Source organism: Tribolium madens, unplaced genomic scaffold, assembly GCF_015345945.1.
Source record: "Tribolium madens isolate multiple individuals breed KSU strain unplaced genomic scaffold, Tmad_KSU_1.1 Scaffold_91;HRSCAF=231;Tcas5.2_LG7, whole genome shotgun sequence".
NCBI classification, from domain to species: domain Eukaryota; kingdom Metazoa; phylum Arthropoda; class Insecta; order Coleoptera; family Tenebrionidae; genus Tribolium; species Tribolium madens.
In genome coordinates this window covers 16,408,293-16,431,211 of record NW_025401063.1, presented here as the reverse complement: position 1 = coordinate 16,431,211, position 22,919 = coordinate 16,408,293, and the positions used below count along the sequence as shown (strand labels likewise).

At 31.0% G+C, this 22,919-nt stretch overlaps 2 protein-coding genes across 3 annotated transcripts in view; both read right to left on the bottom strand.

Annotated features, from left to right (window-relative positions):
• The window catches only part of LOC123012160 (transcription factor CP2-like protein 1), a 26,844-nt gene extending 6,597 nt beyond the window's left edge, over window positions 1–20,247 (bottom strand). The window contains exons 1-7 of one of the 2 annotated variants that reach the window (XM_044409989.1): window positions 20,181–20,247; window positions 12,167–13,300; window positions 9,927–10,038; window positions 9,416–9,878; window positions 9,152–9,364; window positions 5,905–6,168; window positions 5,592–5,650 (exon numbers count right to left, since the gene is read on the bottom strand). In XM_044409989.1, the coding sequence (XP_044265924.1) occupies window positions 5,592–5,650; window positions 5,905–6,168; window positions 9,152–9,364; window positions 9,416–9,878; window positions 9,927–10,038; window positions 12,167–12,467 (1,412 nt within the window). In that variant the 5' untranslated portion in view covers window positions 12,468–13,300; window positions 20,181–20,247. Of the gene's footprint in view, window positions 1–5,591; window positions 5,651–5,904; window positions 6,169–9,151; window positions 9,365–9,415; window positions 9,879–9,926; window positions 10,039–12,166; window positions 13,301–17,671; window positions 17,793–20,180 lie in introns of those variants that run through there. The other variant, XM_044409988.1, reaches the window with a different exon arrangement.
• On the bottom strand, window positions 17,443–22,919 carry LOC123012162 (probable inactive tRNA-specific adenosine deaminase-like protein 3). Its single transcript, XM_044409995.1, has 2 exons — window positions 22,712–22,919; window positions 17,443–18,954 (listed from the first exon to the last, which is right to left on the bottom strand). The coding sequence occupies exon 2, from the start codon at window positions 18,851–18,853 to the stop codon at window positions 17,909–17,911; it is 945 nt and encodes a 314-aa protein (XP_044265930.1). The 5' UTR covers window positions 18,854–18,954; window positions 22,712–22,919; the 3' UTR covers window positions 17,443–17,908.

Here is a 22,919-nt window from a genome sequence, read left to right as displayed (position 1 = left end):
AAATTGAAAATGTTATTAAATAGTTCCGATTTATTATCAAAAAAAAATACATTTTTATTTAACTTGACGTTTGTTAATGCGAAATAAGTAGCAACTTAATTCGAATTAGTTTAATTCTGAATCAAATTTTAATTTCATTTTCTGTAAACTGGCTCCTAAAAAAATTTATCTTGAAATTAGGTCTAGTTTACAATCCGATAATTTACGACCCTGCCTGCTTGCGGTTAGAAGGGTCGGCATCCACAGCAGGGGCTGGTTTATTGAGGCGTCATTTTCACTTTGTTCGACTGTACATACATACTACTATACCGCGTATGAATTTGATGCCTAAACTAGTTCAGGATTGTTACCGCGAACAAAGCTATTGGCAATTGAGTTGTCTGTTATTTCGTCGTGTGAATCAATAAAAACAATACATTTGTTTGTATCAGTCATGTGGGTTATTAAGTCATATGATGTTCACATTTTTCACGTGATATTTAACCTTTTGTTATGATTACTGCAATTATGTCAAAAAGAATTGAATGTCTTTAACCAAACAATTCTTTTTAAATTCAGTCCGATCCGGTGTATCAAATGGAATTTTTTTTATTATAACAAATCTAAATTTGATTAGTCGTTTTTTGTTGACTTTAGATATAAATTCATTCATTCGTTCATTATTATGTATAATCTTATCAAATGTTTAAATACTAATAATAACGTAAGGTACAAATACAAGAATGAATAAATTGAAATTTTTTACATGTTGGTGGATCAGATTTTTTGGAACTGAAACGAATTTAATTTTGTTTGGTCTGCTTCATGATATAGCAATATCTTTATTAGTCACAAAAATCATGTTTACCAAAAGAGTTTTTGGGTCAAAACTAATTTACTTTTCAATCAATTACCTAGTACAAAAATGGTGTGCTCAATAAACATAATGTGGGTGAGTAAAAAGTAGAAAAAAAAAACAAAGTTAAACTTTAATTTTTTGCAGTGTAACGTTTACTTAAGTAATTTTTAGTAATACAAATCAAGGTGGTGTTAAATGAATAAATTTTGATGACGTGACGATTTGCTAATTTTTTGATAAGGGTATAAAATATGTATACTCTGTTTCAAATCTATAAAATGAACTGTTACTTATTTTTTCTCTTTTCAATAAAAAAAAATCGGTTGAAGATTTACGAGCCCGTCAAAAACGCACTTTGCCCAGCAACTACGTCAATGCATTAATAGATATTTTATTATACTCCATAAAGTGTAAAAAAATGAATGCTCCGCCCATTTTGAATTGATAGCAGCAGAACAAAAATTACACTGGACAATTTTTTCCGCGGTTCTATGTTACAAATTCAGCTACAATAAATTATGATGCATGATGCATGTTTTAGGTACAGTCACCCAAAAAGAAAATGACGCGTTCATAAACGAACGTCTACTGTGCAACCCTGATAATGATTTTTTATTGGAAATGGTTGGTTAGGAGAAATGTGAAATAATACAGTTTGCAAGTTTGTCGCGACGCGACGTTTCGACGCTTTGAGAAAAGGTCACAAACATAAATTTGTTAGTTTGTTTGCAAATTTAATTTACTATTTTTGGTTGATAAAGCAAAATAAGAATCCGAGTTTTGCCGTGTTTGTTATTCGGCATAATAGAACATTAAAACTTATTTTGCATCGTCCAAATAGTAAATTAAATTTGGAAACAAACCAACAAATTTATTTTTGTGACCTATTCTCAAAGCGTCGAAACGTCGCAAATTATATCATTTCGCATTTCTCCTAACCAACAAAAAATCCTTAATCATTTCAAAAGACGATAAACCAAATGTCGAACATCTCTCAAAACTAGTTTACGATCTCTGATAATTTATGACAGGTCAAGGGAGCGGCAGGCGTTCGTTTATGGATGCGTCATTTTCTTTTTGCGTGACTGTACATAGAGTTCTGTGACGAAGTACACTGGCAGCCAAAATTAACCGGACAACTAAAATTTTGCGATTTTTCACATTGCAATATTTTTGTTATTTTTTGTCGGATTTCGACGAATTTTTGTTCGGAACGAACTTTGCAGAACATTGCAATTTAATTCAATAACATTTCTAGTTTTGTCTTGTAAAAGTTATACCTAAAAGACGAGAGCACTGTTTTTTTTTTTACTTTTTTTATACTGAGCTATAGTGTGCAACAGAGACAAAATTAAGTTTTTTCTTATTTCATATTATTGTCCGTTATTTTCTGAATGAAGACCAATTTGTTTCAAAATTTTATCTTCTGGTGCCCCAGAGATACATAGCATTGAAAAAGATATTGTTTTTCTAATGTTACTAAATATTCGTTCGTTAACTTTTCATCGATATTCATCTGAAGTTTTGAAGTAAGTTTTTGGTTTGTTTTGTAATATTATGATAACATACGTGTTAGAAAGTTGTTTTATTCGTGTGTATTTAGCATGTTTGCTACCGTTTACATCCTACTTATTATATATTATACTTATTTCTTGTTCATATTCTACCCAGTCTAGAAGTTACTGGACGTGGAATAATAACTTTTGATTTTAAGTTCCGAAACATGATTATTTCTTGATTGATATACTTAGAATAAGTAAAATGTTTATTTTTTGAAAAGTTTCTAATTTTGATTGTGATTGTTTGATTTCTCTAAAATAAAAACCTTTTTTTCTTTTTAGTTAATTTTTATTTGTATTACCCCAGAATCCAATCTATAGACACTGTTAGTTACTAAATGCGATATGATATTACATTTGCCCCTTTACATGGGCTCTATTTAGGACCCTACAGAGTTTTTATTTTGGTTTTCCTCTTTTGTCAAATGTGTTTCACAAAACTATTTCATTTGATTTATTAATGTCAAAGCGACATGGGTGAAAAATAGTTTTGAGAAATAGTGAAATACATTTGACAAAAGAGGAACACCAAAAGAAAATAACTATTTTTTTGAAATCCTCTATGTTAAAATTGAATTTTATCTACTCTTTTCTTCATGTTAAAATAAAATTTTATCGTCTAGATGATCCATTGTTGTATATCTGCGGTTGTTAGTTGCTAACGATCTTTGACATTAGATTTCATTGTTGAATTTTTCTTTGACATTTATAAATATCGACCAAATTGATTACAAAATTAGTGAGGATTAAAGTAATTTTTTTATTGTATACGACGATAAAATTTTCATTATCTTTTCGAGCGTACTAGTGTCTCGGCTGACGCCTCGACGCAAAATTGCACTCAACGATAAAATTTAATTTTATCGCTTTGTATAATAAATAACTATTTCCGATTACTAAATACTTAAAATAATAATACAGGGTGAATATAAAGTATGGAACCAAGCGGTTTTATTTAATCATTTGCTTCCAGAAAATAATAATTAATATAAATTAAAGTAATAGAAAAAATGTGATCGTATTTTCAGAAAGAAATTTTGTTTTGTTTTTGAGTTATGCGATTTTTTTTGTCAAAATTGCAATTTATGTGAAAAATTTTTTTTGAAAAAATTAAATATAAAGCAGATAGTTGTAATCTTTAGAGTATAGCTTTTATGAGAAAAATGATTTTATAGTGGGTTGCCATTTAAAAAAATATTTTTTTTTGTAGAACTCAAAAACAAAAGGAAATATCGAAAAATTTTATTCCTGTTAAATCATCACATTTTTATAGTACTTTATCACTCATCAATTAGTTTTTTCAGAAAATAAATAGTTCAAACAAAAAACGTTTGGTTCCATACTTTTTATTCACCTGGTATATGAGTAATAAACTATATAGGGTGCGCCAGAACTCGCACCCCAGAGAAAAATGCCATATAAGGTAAGATACTAGAAACATGGAAAAAATGTTAAAAAAATTCTATCTATAAAAATTTCGAAGTTATGAGGGTTTAAAGTTTGCACTTTGACTCTATTTATTTCTGTTGTAAAAATAATTTTCCAAGTTTTTTTGCTATAGACTATTAAAAGAGGAAACAAGGAAGCTGTATCTAAAATTGTAACTCTCTTCAATGTTATTTGTGGCTTTTATTGGCAAAATTTTTGTTTCTTTACTAAATAAATGTAAAAAAAAACATATACAAGATCATCAGTATCATTAAATATATATATAAAAATGTCAAATGTCAAAAAATAAATATCAAAATTTTTGGACAGAGAATTTTTTAAACATTTTTTTCATGTTCCTGGTATCTTACCTTACTTGAAATTTTTTTCTGGGGCGCGAGTTCTGGCGCACCTGTATAAATGTAAATTTTTTAAACTAAATAGAGAATAAGCCGTATGAAATTGAATTCACAAATTTAGTTATGCCCCACTTGACCCTACATACTTTTATAAACACCTTTTTGTATTAAAAAAGTCTAAATGTTATTTTACATAGGAGTATAATTTTATTTTTATTTTTATGCAGTTTTGTTTATTTTATTTCCAACATTCCACGCTAAATTCTAGTCATTAAGTTTCGCATTTAAAATTTCATCATCGCGGAAGATTTTATATCCGTGCAAAATTATGCAACAGTGATATAATTCTTCCTTCACTACCAAATGAAACACAATCGTCTGAAAAAAAAAAACGAAAAACTGGATATTTCTGCTGCATTTCGATCCGATCGAATCCACATTCCATTTGTCACAGCAAAAGTTTCAACAAATATTGAATTGACGTTGTCGCGGACACGAAACATTTCAATAATTACGATTACGATATTCGCCATTGTGTGATAATGATAACATTTCTTTCTGTTGGTAAATTTGAAAGTACAATGGAGCCAGTACGAACCGGTATGTGTTTTTTAATGTTTAATTATAGTATTAACCAATTGCTTCTCGTGATAAAACCGATCTCCTCATGTAAATAACTACTATAAATAGTTCTTATTTTGTTTGGAATATTACAAAGGGTTAGCTGGCTTATCGCACAAGTTTAAATAAAACCGATGTGACGATTAAACACGTGATGTGAGAAGACTTGGAAGTGAAGAAAAGGATTTTCCGACTCTAAATCTTAAATCCAGTTGTGACCTAGGCGAAGTCACATGCTATTGAGCAATTTTTTTCAACAATGAACTTTAGAATTATTAGAATTTCATTGGATTCAAACTGGTTGATTTACGTATCAACGGAGTTCGATCCAGTTAAAACCAAGCTACCTGGTCGTTAAAAATTGTTTGTGTTTTCTTATCAGTCGTAAAACGTCATGAAACAAATTTTAGTCTCTGCTAATTGATAATAAGTTGCTCACTACCGCGATAGCAAAAACAAAAACTCATTAGGAATGAGTGGTATACAACTTTTTTTCTGCTAATTTAGTTGCGGTTTTTTAAAAAGTTGCTTTTCAATTAGCATCTTTACTTTATTTGACATTTCAAATGTGTTATTTTTATTATTATTGTTATCTGACAGCACTTATTGCGTGTAAACAAACATACACCTTAGTATGTACGAAAAAAAGCAGAGTCAAGGATAATTCTCAGTAGATTTTAACCTAGTAGTTTTATTTTTATATATTTTTGTAACCGATTTGTGTACATTATCAAAAAATCCGGCTTAAAAAAATTCCTATAGTATAAAATGTCAAACGTTATTTACCTTTCAACTGCAGAAATGGGGGCTATCGGGGGCGAATTCAGTACGGCATCGTTGGGTATCTATAAAAAACAATCAAATTTCAGCAACTCGCTTGTTTATTTTTTACAAAATTAAAGCTTTTTTCTAACAAATCTCAATCGACAATCACTTTGTGTGCTTACAAAGCAGTAGGATCTGGTTCAAACAACCACAAAGGTACGCAAACTTTTTTCACTGAAAATCTATTCGAATATTTCTTCCAGAACCAGTTCTTGATTGAGTGCGCTTCTGGTGACAGCAGGTAAGAGTTCATTGCAATTTTTTAAATACTTACGTCATTCAAAACGGTGCATTCGTAACTCGGTTGGTATTTTTCCTGTTCGGATAAAGGCCGTTTCATGATTTTTTCCCGGTCTTGTTTGTGTTTTCTATCGGCGCCTTTCAATTTGAAAACTTTGATCTGACAGGCGGCGGCATGAAGACGAACAGAAGAGTCGAGATTATCGCCGTTTTGGTAAGTCTCGACTTGGATGCGAAATGGGACACCCTTTTCGCCGCCGTGCTTTTTTGGGGTGAATTCGGTGCTTATGCAATTCACCTGAATGGAAGAAAATGTAGAGTAAGAAATGTGGGTGATTTTAAATGAGCATTGAAAACTGGTAATTTCTAGTTAATCGAAATATTGTAGTGTAGTTGTGATTCAACTTATTGCTGGTTCTATACAAAAACAGTTCTAGGATAATTCAGTAAAGTTGTCCAAATACAGATGCTAAGGCAATAATAACTTATTTAAAACCTTGAAGGAAAATTGTTCAAGTTTCAAGGATAAACAAAAAACGGAAATAAATAATTTTAAGCATATCGGTTAACAACACCCAATTATCTGTTTCTAGTTTGCTTTGAACTGACCTTACTACTATAATAGTAATCGCATTTTTCCTTTAATATGGTCATTTTGTTGAAAAAATCAAAAATAACTTGTTATGTACAGTTGGAGACAAAATACTTTGGTCGTCAATGTCACTTGAGTGACATTAAATTATTGTAAAGCATGCTTTAGGACGTTAACCTTATTTTTAGTTACTGTCAATCATAGTTGACAAGTTGTATGTACAGTTGCGGAATTAAATTTTCGGGCAGTATTGTCATTTTCATAATGTAAACTCTAAAACAACCTTTACACACAAATGTCATTCATGATGACAGTAAAACGTAGTTTACAGTGAATTTTTTAAAGTGACTGAAAACTGCCGGAAATTTTGATAATGTAAACCCTAAAACAACCTTTACAATGATAACCTAATTTTTTACTCTTGTCATGTTTATGTCATTTCACCGACAGAAAAGTTTAATTGTCAAATGTCAGTCATGATGACAGTAAAAGGCAGTTTACAATAAACTTTTTGAAGTCACAGAAAAATCCTGTCCGAAATTTTAATTCCGCAACTTACATATTTTTGATAGGAAAATATAATAGCTGTCATTAATTTTAGATTGTCATTCATTTTAACGTTAAAGCTTGAATTACATTAAAGTGTCAGAAAAGTGACGACCAAAGTATTTTGTCTCCAATTGTACAATACGAAATTAGTGATTTTTATAAAAGGTATAATCTACTGATTGTTCTTTTTTTTACGAAAATCTAACATGTTTTCCTTCGAATTTCTAGCTACAAGCTAGGTGCAGTTCAAATCGCTGCAAACTATAATTCTTTAGCCAATCCAATTATCCGATTAAAAAGACAGTTTAGTTCAGTTCGTAAATCAATTTGTTGGACAGCGATTTTACGATTTTACTAAATTCATAGTAGGTAATACAAATATATAAAAAAATATCTCAAAAAAGAAAACACCTTTTGCGAGAACGAACTTTTTACTTTTTTTTAATAATGAATAAGCAGAGAAAATCCTTTGCAGTTATTTGTTTATTTTAAATTAATAATCATATTCCAAATAAAAAATTGTTATTTACGTGCAGTTAGAAATCTACCTAACTATGAAAGAGGACTATAGAAAAAAAATTTTTCAAGAAAACATTCTTCAATACTAACGCACTATTCCGAACCAAGTATGTAGTCATAATTTCATTCAAATTTAATCATATTTTTAAGGGAAATTTTGCAAGAAACTACTAAATCTATATACACTATTGGACGAATGTCGTGATTGAATAAAGCATCAATCGTTGATAACGTTATTTTTTGGTACTTCATGAACCTTGTAATTCTTGTACGTTAGTTTTTTTTTTACAAAAATTTTGGTTGATTTTCTTCCGAAACTTTTTTTAAAAACTGGAGTTAATACTATTTTGCTCTGAGGTACAGATATAGTCTCCATACACTTCCGTATTACCTGAAGACATTTTTGGCATATATTCAATCATTAATATTTTGCCTTTACTCCAGAAAAAAGCTTGCTGTCAGTTTTTTCCCTGATGAAAGATTTCTTGTTGTCACTCTAGTTCACGCTCTATTTTTACACAATTGCATTACTGCATTATTTATTTATGAGAGTTTGATCTATGTTAAACAACATACACATTTGTTTAGTAAGTTGGGAGACACTCACATATAGAGTGTTCTGTTTTTATTGATACAAATTTAAACAGGTGATAGAATATTCAAGTTTAAGATAAAAGTTTCCTATGAACATGTATAAAAAAATTTATGTAAGGGAGCTTCATTCCCTTAAAGGGGTGCATTTTTTAATCGATATTTTCCACTATTTCAGAAACCATTGTAAAAATTTAGTCCAACTGGTAACCTTTATACACCTAAACAAATTCAAAGATAAAATGTTGACATTTTTACCCAGAAGCGTCCTTAACTGGGGGGGTTTAGGGTAAAATTATCGTAACTATTTTGGCTGTTGGTTCTTACCACTTTCAGCCACAAAATTCTAAATTTCATAGTTTTTCACAAAAAACAGGTCTCTTACGTTTTTTCGATACAACTTCCCGTTTTTTTTTTTAGAAAATCAGTTTACAATATGTGTTACAGACTATAATACAAGATTGTTGAATTGTAAGCTTTAGAAATTAGTCAGGATTGCCAACAGATTCATTCATTGCGGATCACTTTGTAGAATAAGAATCAAAAATGTATTACAGGTGTCCTACTTTAAAGATAATGAAGCCTGCATATGACACACTCTGTATTTTTTAAAGTTTCAGACAATGAAATAACATTGAATCACTCGATTTTATAATCAAGTATTGTTGGTTGCCTATATTAATTTTTAAAAATTTAAATTAATTCAGTGATGAGTGGTGACATAAGCACTTTATCCCCAATTATCATATAATTTCACCACAACGTGAATGATGATAATTTATTTAGATTGGTTAAATATTGTCATTATTTGAGCAACTGCGTATATTGTTTTTTTTTTTTTAATTATAAACTGTAGTCACTAGTCTGATCTTAAACTGTCTTATCCCTTTACCACTTACTAAAGACACAATTTATTATTTATTTGACTGAGCATTAGAACAACTAAAAAGTCGAAGGAACATTTTCGAGTTATCTTTTGTAACATGTTTTCATTGCCCAATTTTAATTGTTTTTCGTTTTCCTAACTTACTTTAATATAAACCCCAACTTCTTTAGTAGGATCCCAATTAAAATGAATAATATTTAATGCATTCGACGGCTGCACAATATCAAAAGCGCCATACGACAGCGGCACATCAACTTCTAAAATCCTATCTCCAGGTCGTGCCCTTTGCCACGCTGCCATTTGCTCCTTTTCCATATACTGCAGTCGCCGTTCATGGAAGCACATCCTAATAACCGACTACAAAAACCCAAATTAACATAAAACCAAACCAAATCCCTCATAAAAAACCTTCAACAACTTCCCCCGATACATCGACAAATCGCCCAATTTTTTCAATTTGATTTCATAACTCTGTCCCTGATTGAGATAAGTCAAAGTATCCTCGTTGACTTTCGTCGCTATACTAGTCGCCGCAGCCAAAACGTATTGAAATCGGCAATCCTCCGCGAAACTGTAATTAGTGGAAGTCACGTTGTAATTGTCCTGCGAATTGGGCGACGAAACAAGATTAGCATCGATCGCATTTTGTAAATTAGTGTAAGCTGATTGGGTTAGTAATTGATTGATGGTGTTGTTGATCATGTTTTGATTGGTTGTCTCCTCGAGAGTCCCATTATGGACCATTTGCTGGGTGCTGGTGGGGCTTTGGCGATTCTGACGCACGATTTGCAGTTGTGATACATCGTTATTTGTAGGGGAGGGGGCTTCCTGCTTAAAGACCGTCAAACCGGAAATGGACAGTATGGCATCACTGCAAAATCGAGTTAAAACTCTAAACACCAGATGGCGTCATTGTTACCTGACGTTGTAGGAATTGTTGGCCAAGTCGGAACCCAAACTTAGAGAACTGTCGATGTCTCCGTTTAATTCTGTCATATCTTCGACCTGCCACGTGGGCATCCTGACAGTGCCTGAAAAACGGGCATTAATTTCAAAAAATCAAATTTTTTTAATAAAACAATGCCAGAGAAAGAAGCTAAAATAAAAACAAATATTTTCTCGGTTTTAACTTATCTTGTTATGTACATAGATTCAGTACGCTTTGTTCGGTTTATTATACCTATCAAAATTGACCTTCAATGAAATTAAATCTGATAATTGTGTATCGAAACGCATTTTTTTTAATATCGGTTTGAATTTTTAGATCAATTAGGGACATATCACAAGTGTTAAAACGTTTGATAAATGTGTGACAAAATTGCCTGTGGCCGGTCTAATAATTGAAAAGGTCGCCTTAACAATAATCATTGACGTCACTGAAAAACTTTTCCACTTGTTCAATTTCAGTCTGTCGGACCAATTTTTAACATAAAAATTGTCCCAGAGAAATAATTGATACCTTTCCAATTTACTTTAAAATAAAGCAACTCGACAAAATCAGAATCATGGGCTACTTTAAGAAAGTTTTTCAAAAACATTTCAGATAAACACATGTGCGTCAAGATAAGAAATGATAACTTTTGTTCATAATAGTAGTGTAAACATGATGCTAGATCTCAAAATTCAATCAATTTTGCATCCAGCCACTGTTTTAAAAGGATAATTATGGTGTCAATTAGAACGGGTCTCTGGTTGAATAACTTTGTAATTGCAGAATTCCCATTACATATAATAACACTAGATGTGAGGTGCTATTAAATTGTCAAATGCAAAATAAAAATAAGAAGCAACAACATCGAATGCATATTTTACAGCAAATACGTACACATTTTTACCAAGTTACTCCTCGAAGCAGACCGACCTTAAAACTTTATTTTTTAACAAACTAAAAATATCGTGTCATATATTATAATAAATTATTATAAAATACGTATTGCTATATAATTTGAAGTATTCAGTGTTTACTTCCACCCTATCATATTCAGAACCAAACAAACAACATAAATAACCCTCATTATAATTATTTACTGTTTACACGGAAATAATTTCGAAAGAGGTCGGTTTTTATAGACTCTGTACAGACAATTAAATCGTTGTGTCGGATTTAATTAGACCGTCTTGGACAAATACTAATCTTAAATATTTAAATAAGGATTAAAGAGAAAAGTGAAAGTGAATTATGTCGATTTCTGTAATTTATTCATAACCGGGTTGATAAAAAGTCTTACAACTTTTCATTTATCATCTGTAATAAATATTCTTGAATGTTTCAACAATATTGTGTTGAAATAGGCTTGCTTTCATAATACAGGGTATGTCAGAACTCGCGCCCCACAGAGAAATTTCAAGTAAGGTAAGGTAAACATTTTTGACACTCGACATATTTTATGTACATTTAATGATACTGATGATCTTGTATATGTTTTTTTATAATTATTTAGTAAAGGTACAAAAATTTTGACAATAAAAGCCCCAAATAACATTGAACAGAGTTACAATTTAGGATACAGCTTCCTTGTTTACTCTTTTAATAGCCTATAGCAAAAAAACTTGGAAAATTATTTTTACAACAGAAATAAATAGATTCAACGTGCAAAATTTAAACAACCCTCATAACTTCGAAATGTTTATAGATAAAAAAATTTTAACATTTTTTCCATGTTCCTGGGGCGCGAGTTCTGGCGCACTCTGTATAATTTGCGATGCATTTAATAGTTACTTTACTCGCAAATACTCAAATTTAATTTTTTTATTGAAATTTCTTTTGCATAGACATAAAAGTCGGTTTACTTAAAAAAAAAGAACTAAGCACAAATAATTCAGTTTAAAAAATATTTGTATTTGTCTACTTGTCAGTGTTTATTCAATCAACACCGTATTAATTTTATCACACCTTGAAATAACTTGTCAACTTTAATTTAAATAACATGTGTGATTTGAGCTTCGTACTAATGAGGTATGTGATATTAAGTGTAAACGGTGTTTCAAGTCAAATAAAGAAAAATCTACATTAATTATATAAAAGTTAAAATTTTATTCCTTTTATTACTTTTCTATTTTTATAATTGTGTCCTCTATCAATTATTCAAAAAAATAGATCAAGATTTTGTTTTTTAAGAAAGAGGGAAACAAGATTGTTGCAATTAGTTCCCCACCTACCATTTTGTGTCTTTTTCTGGTTCTGTTGTTTTTCATCAATCGCTAGAGGATCTTGTACATTTTTGAAATTCTGTTTGACTTTGGAAGGACTTGCTTCTATTGCTGTTAGTTTTCTTTTTCTTGTTCTTGGGCCTTGTGCGTTTTCGACATGTTCCTCGTCGATTTTGAGAGGGTTCCAATCGAAATACTCGTCGTTATTATCCATACTACCGTCACTGGGTATGTTCCATGAACTTTTCGAGATACTGGGTTTATCACCGTTCAGCAAAATGTCCGAGTTGTCATACAATTCGTAATCCATACTATATAAAAACTGCCGCGAGCCGGAATCTCCGGATTAAAAAAAATATATATTTGAATCTAGCTACTTTCGTTCGACCGAATAACGCAGTCCTGGATTAATCTCAAACCCTCACGATTTTTTTAGAACATAACAAAAAAGGAATTATACAATTTCTTGATTCCAGTCGTTTCTCGCTGACGGTGATTTTGGAGCAAGCTATTATTTATTGTTAACATTTTATTTTGCAAATGATACGATTCAATATCCATTTATCACACGGGTTTTGCGGTTAAACAGTCAAACCCTTCTGCTTAAGGGCGCACTCCACCGACACACAACCAACTCCTCAAGTTAGTTTTCGATTGTTAGCCGTTTTGGCGAAATTTATCACTCTCGGTAAACGTTCGTTATTCAAATTTTTATTCATCCGGTTCTCATACACTAGCGAATTATTTCCTCACTTGACTTGTCACACAGATTCCTTGCTAAGCGGTAACGCCTTACAAGACTATCGTACTCGAACTGACGAGACCTTGTTTAAACAACTACTTGTCCCATCAATTGTTGAATTACTTAAATTGAGCTCAATTTACACAACAAATAGCAAACTATTTTTTTCTTATTAATTGTTCCTTCTTAGTCGAGTTGGTTGTGTGGCTTTTCAACGTCGATTTTTCGATTTCACTTAACGACGAGTATTTCTCGGGAAAATCGCTTAAATCAAACCCCTCTTTTTCTCCCTTTTCGGTATCCAGAAACCGAATCTTCTCGGTAACTTGAAAGGATCTGCAGACGACGGTTTCAACAAAACAATCGAAGGATTTGGATCAAACCGTGAATGCATTCAGATTCTGCAACAAACAATCCAATCTTAGATGAATAAAACAACACAAATAAAACAGAAAAACACTTAAAGCTCCAATGAAGAAGCGACCTACTTACATTTAAAATCGACCAAAAATATAACAAAAATTATTTCGTCATTTGACGAACTCCTTCTTAAATCGCTAAACTTTTTTAAGTGGCCCCTCATTCCCAATTTTCAAATTTTATCCACGTTAGACTAGGACGTCATAATTACGCAGATGATGCGTAGGTACAATTCCATTCAGGAATAGATATGTATGACGTTTTTCTAAAATTACATCGATCCCTTCTGTTGCCAAATATTTTGCGAGTTTTGTCTTTCTAGACGTCTCAAAAATTCGAAATCTAGGACATTTTGTGAAACGATAAAAAGTCATGACACGCATGCACATCCTCATTAAACTGAATTAAAAACCACCAATAAAAGCTGACTTCACCTACGTTTCAAAACGTCTGAATTGTGCTCTTGGATTTTCATTCGAAAATGACGAACTATATTGAAATTAATTGGGTTTCAAGTACGAAAAGTCGTAAAGTGTTGAGGACGAATTAATTTTAAGCATACTTGGGGGGGCGTGATTCAAAATTTGTTTAATTATAGAATGACTAAAATTCAAGTGAGACAATGTGTTTTATCGACAATTAATTTTATAATAAGACTGATAACATTTTACAATTGTATTACAGAATACGTACTTACTATTTTTACAGCTGAATTGAGTGCAATTTATCAGATAATACATCGGAACAAATAACACAATTATTCGTGCAAAATGAAACTGAATAGCTTTACTTAAAATTATACTGAGTTAACAGAAAAGTCATAATCAGACATTTACTAATTTAAATTATAAACAAAATTACACATTTTCCTCAGTGGAAAATTACTCCACAAGAAAGTAAACAACTATTCTGATAGGATTCAAAGGTGAAAAAGTCGTTCCAAAAGCTTAAAACATTCTCCCAAGACAACGAGTATTTCTAAGATCAATATAATTTGTAATTAATTTATTTTCTTTATTATAAAAATGATGTTTTAGATTCGGAATAGTGTCATAACACCGGGCTTTTATTTTATTTAAATTATATCTTCGACGTGTCCCATGTAATTAAAAACACAAAAAATACGTTTCGAAACTACAAACAACAATTAACTTATTTGTCAAGTCCTCGTTTTTGTTATACTGGTTTCATTCACAAGGTATGTAATAATTATCAAAGTTACCAGAATAACACCCAATACAAATATTTACTTCTCCTCAAACGTATAAAATAAACAACAATAAACAACACTATTGTCATGATCTGTTTCAGCCGTAAACTGTATTTTTTCACTTTTAATTATACCAAAAGCAATAATAAGAAATAATTTACTGAGAGACCTTAAACAGTTAAATAATATATTACTAACTGTACACTAACAAATTACGTGACCATTCATATCGTTTAATAGTTGTTAATGATAAATTTATACAAAATTGTTTTGTTTGTTACTCACAAAAAAATAAATTCTACTCCGTGTATTAAAATCAAACTAATGGTTCAACGTTGAAATAGAAAAGCCAATAAAACTTCAACCAAGTAAATAGATCAATCAAAGTTTGGCTAGCGTTTAATTTCTTTTTCTATTTCAAGATTTGTTTACTACGTGAAACATTTTAAACGAGATTTTCTTTGGGTGGTAATAAAGCGCTCAGTAATTAATTCAATTTTGATCAGTATAAAATGATAAATGATCAGTATTTAATTAATTTTTGCACAGTAAAAAAATAAAAATGATCAGTATAATATCATATTTTGCACAGTAAGTAAAGCACACACAGTATTTTATTGTAATTTGTTCAGTAAAAAATCCAATTTGCACAATAAAAATAATGAACGCTCAGTAATCTTAAGGGTATAAACACCAAAATTAATTTTACAATTTTTTTTTGCTAATATAGAAAAATAACTTACTAAAGTTATAAGATATTGCGAAAAATTTTATATTTATTTATAACGGTGTAAAATGATTAAAATTTAACGAATTTTATTCAAGCCAAGAGCAAAAATCTGTAAGAAATTTATAATTAAAAAAAAAAGCCATCAGAACCGTGTTCTTGTTGTTATGATTGAGTGTATTTTTTATTTTTCTAATTTATTTATTGCAAAATCACTGTTTAAATTTTTCCATTTTTCACATTGCAATGCAAGACTTATCTCACAGAAAAAAAGGTGTTTTCTCTCAATCATGACATGAAGTAATAAATTTTCAACAACAATATCATCATTTTTTTTTAATTTGAGTGTAAGCTAATTAAGTTGAATACTATATGCTTAATGTTCACACCCAATATTTGGCTCAGGCCATTTCTATTATAATTTTTATGACATTCCGGTCGGACCTTCCTTCACAACCCAGGGAAGCCAAAAGAACATGGCGTTTTGTTCATTTAAAATGTAAACTGAAAATTCATAGTTAATTAATTCGTTTGGAGTCCAATAATTATTTACATTACAAGCTAAAAAAGCTTACTTTTAGATGCGAGGTTATTTAAAAACTACGAGCACCTGAAAGAGCGTGTAATATATTAATTAAACTTTATTCTCCCTTCGAGATTTAATAAAATACAATGATTCAGTAATTATATTAAAGTTAATACAAAATGGCTTGTTGTTAACGTTACTTTAGTTACAATACAAAAACATTATTTTGTGACATTTATCAAATGTTGGTGAAAATTTAGTGTAAAATGAATTTCATTGAAGAAGCTGCAAATATTGTTTTTAGAAGTTTGTTGCCAAACAAATCCAAAGACCGGTACAATGAATTACAAATTAGCAAAATAACATAAAATTTAATTTTCTGTTTGGTTACATAACAATGTATGGCCCTGCGCAAGAATGTTATTTATTATTATTGTAGGGTGGTATATGTATTAGCAAGGGCCCCTGCGCAAGAATGATTTTAGCAAAGGCTGGAAACTGTGCACAAATGGTAACCAGTCTAATCAGCGTACGCCACTTTTTGCGCTCGTGATACCACAATTTTGTTTTTGAACGCTTTGCGATATTTTGATTTTGCTTGAAACATTTTGTTTGTAAATGTGTGAATAGTAAATTAATTAGTTTTACTAGACATTCATTCGTTTTCTTAACTGTGCATTTACTATTTTTTTATAATACCTGCATCATAATCCTAAATTAAATCACGCTGCAGCGTGCGTAATTGTGCCTTTATAGCACGCTAAAATTTTAAAGTTGTCTAGGTAACAAGAAATAGTGAAATGTCTGGACCAATTACAACGTGAAAAAATGTGCTTAACAACGTAAACTAGTAACCGTCTCTACGAAAACGATTCACAAACAACCTTTGATAATTTTATTGTGTAAATTCACATTTTTTCAATGCTCATAAAATAATAAAAAATAACGTATAACACTCGTTTATTAGCGCCTTTAAAACACTTACGACGTTAAAAGCACTTCGCTCTTAAACCCGTTGTGCGTGGTTTAAAGGCTTGCTTATAAACTAGTATTATAATATACTATTACTGTGCATTTATTATTTTATCGGTTTGTGTCTGTTAAGAGCAATGTTACATGCACAAAAATAGTCTGGTAACTATGGCATAACCTTATTGATTGCTGTAAAATTTTACAATATCGATATGTCATTTTTACTGACATATCGATATTGTAAAATTGTAAACTCGCTCGGATTTCAAACTGACATTTACAGCTGTCAGTCATTACATCCTAAAATTTTTGGATTTAATTTGTTCCAATTTTTGGATTTAATTTGTTCCGAAACAAACAAACCTCGGATGTAATAATGTCATACCAGCCTTAGATGTCTTAAAATCCTCGCTCAGATTCCAAACTGACATCTGCAGCTGTTATGACATTCATTACATCCTAGGTATGTTAATAGCTATTATTGTGCATTTATTAGTTTACTTGCACTTATTATTTTTACTATGCATTTATTATTTTTACTGATCAAAAATACTTGACATTTTAAATAATATACTGTGCATTTACTTTGTTGCCATTTTCTTTTAATATTGATGCAAATTTCCTATAAGGAAACTACTTGCACCCATGAACTTTGTGATTTAGCAGACCATTAAAATATAAACAAATATTCAAGATAAAAAATATATTTCACAATAAGCATACAATTTTTTATCATAATCATAGTGATGGCAGTATAAAACAAATAAATGTTACATTTAATTAAGATCGTCCTTACGTAACGCGTGATTTAAAACCAACCAGCTGACTACAAATAAAACAAATGCACAAATTTTTAGTTATCTAAACTAATGACGCAGTTGTTTTCGGAGCAAAATTTAAACAATGAATTTCATTACCGTATCTTGATCCATTGCTTCGCCTCAAAACCAATTACCAAAAGCTCCATAATAATGAAATCCTAGCACTTTGCGCTTAACAACACCACGTTTCAAATAAAATGTTTCTGTTAATATCTGTAATCAAAGCGAGCGTTATCTCGTATAACAAAAGTTTAACGACTATCTATCCATTCTATAGAGGTCAAGGAATCACTCGCTTTAATCCCACACATTGTACACAAATTAAGGAAAAAATCACTCCTCTTCCAACAAGCCGGAAAACGCCTCGTAATGATGATTCAAATTCTCCACGATATGAATTTTACACAAACTTCCCAAAGCACCTTTGGCACTTTTCACACCGTAGAAAACTCGTTTCGCGCGACTGTGAACCAAAGCCATGGCACAAGTGATGCAAGGTTCAGTGTTACAATAGACGGAGTACCCGGTGCAAAGATAAGGACCCTCCTCGGAATTGCTGAACCCAAATTCCAAATCTTTGTATTTCGTTTTAATGAAAGTTTCAATTTTTTCATAGTCCTTGTGTCTCACCCAAACTCCTCCTTTTTGACTCCTTGCCACCTCGTCAATTGCCACCATTACGGCATGTTTGATTGGGTACTCCTGGCTTAAGTCGAACCCAAAAGCCACGACAGTGTTACCAACAGGATCAACCACAACTGCACTCTCCTTCACTCCCGTTATTTCGCAAATATCGATCGCAATTCTCATAAATTCCGCGTGTTTTTCCAACTCACTTTGCGAGAAAAGCGAATTTGTGCTCAGTTTTTCCAGGTAGGGATTACTGTGGAAATTACAAGGCCACAGTTTGTGGACAACTTCGTATTGTTTGCGTACCTTTGGAGCAATTTGAGCCACTTTCCCGACTTTGATATCACCCTCAATTAAGTCCGTATTAAACCCTTTTTCGGTAAGATAACTCAAGACATTGTCTCTCTCGACAATATTTTTAGGGAAAAGTAAAATTTGTTTCCCTTTGACTCTCTTCAAATGAGTCAGTTCGGGAATTGGTAATACTGTGTTTAATTCCACTACAACTCTAGATATAGTTTTGGGGTCTTTGATTGTTGCTAAATAAACTTCGATTAGTGGCAATTCCTCGGTTAAAACGTCTGCTAAAATTGGAATTAATGTTGGCTTTGTTGACACTTCTAATTTTAGTCTTTTCGCTTCGTTCATTTTCTTTGCAGACGTCACAAAGTTTCATTCACGCTTTGCCAACTTTGTGACATGTTTTACACAATTTTCTTTCTTCCGAAATCTTCATCGACCTCGCCCACCTGCCACAAGTTTACATTACTCCGTTTGCTTAATTTACTAAAAATAAATGCTAATAAATTCGTTAACAATTATTAAAAGAGTCTCTTTTCAGATTGATGCAATTATATGAGAATGTCGTTTACGTGAATGTAAGAGAATAAAGGGCACGTGTAACCTTTAGGGAGGTTTCAAGTGATTCCGTTATGGATCATCACTTTAATAACATGAGAAGATGCCAAGATCGAATAGGCTATTTTTGTTTGCAAATCGATGGTTCGTTAAGATCGACCAACTCATATTTTGGAACCGACGCAAGTTTCGTAACCTTTCAATTTTTTTCATTAATTTACCGTCTAGTGAAAATTTGCGTAATGTAACAAACAAAATATAGGAAACTTTCTGAGTAATATCAAAACAAATATAAATAACTAACGTCTAAAATATGTACATATATACTCATAAAGTGGTTGTTTATTATTCAGCGGTCGTGTATGACATTAATCAATATTGGCAACATAGTAGATGTTCCTGTATACACAAATTTCTTAAAACGTTATCTACCTGTGAAAAACCTGGTGACAAAGAATGACTGAGTTGTCAATGCTTAATTTTATTTTCAATTGGTAGAACTAGAGTAACTTTTGGAGTTACTTCCAATTGTTGACAGTTGTACAATTGTACACAGTGACCAACAATTTTATTACTATAAATACTTGACATATTCGCCTGTAGTGTTGCAAACACCCGAAAAATAAAATACTCTTTAATTCTATTGTCAGTTTAAACATTCATATTTTTTTATTATTGATGTAATTAGAACTACCCAATGCAAAATCTGTTTTACATCTTTGCAATGACAATATTTACATATACAGAGTGTGCCAGTGACAGAACTGGCGCCCCTGAGAAAAATGTCAAGTGCCAGCGGCAATAGTTTCCCAAAAAGTGCAGCCAAAGAAGTAATTTTTGCTTGCATAAGAAAGTTATTAGATTCTTAAATCCACCAATCTCAAAAGGTGATAAATGTGATTAACGTTTCGACTTGCCGTCTTCACCTGTTTAATACAAAAATATATTAACTACACTATGTTAAACGTAAAATGGTTATTTTAGATACTCAATCCCCAAAAAACAGTTTTTCCGGACAAAAGTCAATGTGGTTACTATGGTGGATTTTTTTTCTATTAATAAAAGGTGTAAATTCGTTTTTTGGGAGCTCTTAAAAAATGTTGATTGTAACACATACCTAAAAAGTTTTTGTGGACTCATCTTCGGCTTCGCCTCGTCCGGAAACAACGATTCGTCCGCAAAACCTGTATTTTAGATACTTGTAACAAAAATAACTATTAAAACAAAGTTATAAAATGCTCAATTTAAACTAAAGTAATTTAAGTAATATCAATGTATCAAAGTCAACTCCACATTCAATGAAAAAGTTTATTAAGTTAATTAAATATTAAATTAATTGTTAATTTTCATAGGAGACGCGAGCTTCACCCACTTTATTACTTTAACTAATTCCACACAAGAATAATGTAATTTTTTATTCCTTGTGCCATATTTTTTAATGATGACAAAAGTTTAAGTTTTTGAAAATGTTGCACTTCTAGTGTCAGAAAGCATAGTTTGAAAGCAACTTTTGTATTTTTTTTTTAATTTTTGTTTCTCATAATTTTGATATTTTGTAAAACTGTTCACACAGAAAAACAGTATTTTAATACAAAAAACATTTAAAGCAACAAAGTACATAATATCAAACTCAAAACTAATTTTTATTATTTATTGTAACATCATAATAATTATTTACAAAAATTCAGAAAAATACAGGTGTCCGGAAAGTCGCGCACCTCCGTGACACTGCATCATGGGGTTATGTATAAAAATTTCGAAGTTATGTTAAACAAATTTCGCACTCTGACTCTATTTATTTTTGTTGGAAAAATAATTTTCCAAGTTTTTTTTTGCTATAGGCTATTAAAAGAGGAAACAAGGAAGCTGTATCCTAAATTGTAACTCTGTTTAATGTTATTTGTGGCTTTTATTGACAAAATTTTTGTTCCTTTACTAAATAATTATAAAAAACATATGTATACAAGATCATCAGTATCATTAAATTAAATATAAATTAAATAGATATAAAAATATGTCAAATGTCAAAAAATAAATGTCAATTTTTTTGACAGGTAGAATTTTTTAAATATTTTTTAAGTTCTCTGGTGGACTACCCAATTACTTCCTTTCAAGGAAGTGCGCGACTTTCCGGACACCTATACAGGGTGCGCCAGAACTCGCGTCCCAGAGAAAAATGCCATATGAGGTAAGGTACCAGGAAGACGGAAAAAATGTTAAAAAAATTCTATCTATAAAAATTTCGAAATTATGAGAGTTTAAATTTCGCACTTTGACTATTTATTTCTGTTGGAAAAATAATTTTCCAAGTTTTTTTGCTACAGGCTATTAGAAAAGAAAACAAGGAAGCTGTATCCTAAATTGTAATTCTGTTTAATGTTATTTGTGGCTTTTATTGGCAAAATTTTTGCACCTTTACTAAATAATTGTAAAAAAACATATACAAGATCATCAGTATCATTAAAGACATATAAAAAATGTCAAATGTCATTTGACACACTTTGTATGAAACTTTTGTAGAAGTGACAGTATCCAAAAACAAATAAAAACGTAAAACTTAGTTGATAGGATAGGTTGTACTTAAGTGTAGTGTAGACCAATTTCAATTTAAAACTTCAGATCTGCTACATTTTTAAGACAAGAATACATGTTTTATAAAACGTGAGTGACCAAAAAAATTAATTGCCCCTTACGTAATGCATTTTATCTCAGAAAATAAAAGCAATCTAGCTAATAAAAAACGGCAGTTTTTCTAAATTGAAACATTTTAATATTCATTTTATTTCCACTTGTTTTAAAAATATAAATAACGGAAGCCGGACAAGCCAATAAAATGTGTGTCACAAAACAATTTCATTCATCAATTAAAAACCTGACCCTGGTGCCATCAAACATGAATCTACTGAGTACTTCCGGCACAAAGTGTGTGATAGTAATATTGAGAATAATATTTAAGCAATAACCAGGATTCAGGACCGTGAAAATAGATTAAAAAAAATTAAACACGGTGATTATATAAATTCTAGAACCGGTTATTGTTACTAACACTTAAAAATAAGACAAGTACTTAACTATTGTTAATTCATTGTTTAATCAAAGAAAGACAAGTTGCTCATAATAACCACATTATTTATTATGTAAAAGTTACATAAATTGCAAATCGCTTCAAAGTCAAGTTTGTATCAATATAATAAAAATAAGATTGTATCATTAAATTATGTAACGCAGTTTTAGTTTCAGTCAGACTTTGTGGCCAATTCGGTACCAAAATTTTCATTTGTCTTTAGCTCAGGAGCCCCTGAGTGTTTCAATATGCAAAGCATGTGGTGTCACTGGTGTCAGGTACCCAACCAGTTATGTTAATTGTTTGCATACGAACGTTGTTTATTCGATTTGTTACATATCTCAAAAATTTCGCGTAATTAACCCAGATGATGAGTCGAACGCTTTCGGAGACGCGATTTATAATTATTTCGTCCTCTAAACCATCAAAATCACTTAACCTTCGTTAAATAATGTCAAGCGACATTATTCCATACGGTTCTTTTTCAAAGGCCGCTTCTAAACAAAAACGGTGCCAATTTGAATTTCAATACAAAATCAATAGTTTGTCTTCAATAAACAAAAATTGATTAGAAGGGGGCTTACCTTGCAACAAACAACGTGAACAACTTGACAGGTACGTAACACTAGTTGGATCTTATCTCACATTAGAAAACTTGCAAAAAACATCCGAAATAAAATCAATCGGGACTTTCAACATTTGGGAAAAAAGAAAAATTGGATTACACTCAACCTGTTATTTCAGGTGATAACAGAATTGAAATGTTTGGCAGTTCGCTGTTTAGTCCGATTG

What these genes read in the sequence shown, in the direction of transcription:
- LOC123012162 (XM_044409995.1), bottom strand. Translation starts at nt 18,853, where the DNA reads ATGAACGAAGCGAAAAGACTAAAATTAGAAGTGTCAACAAAGCCAACA.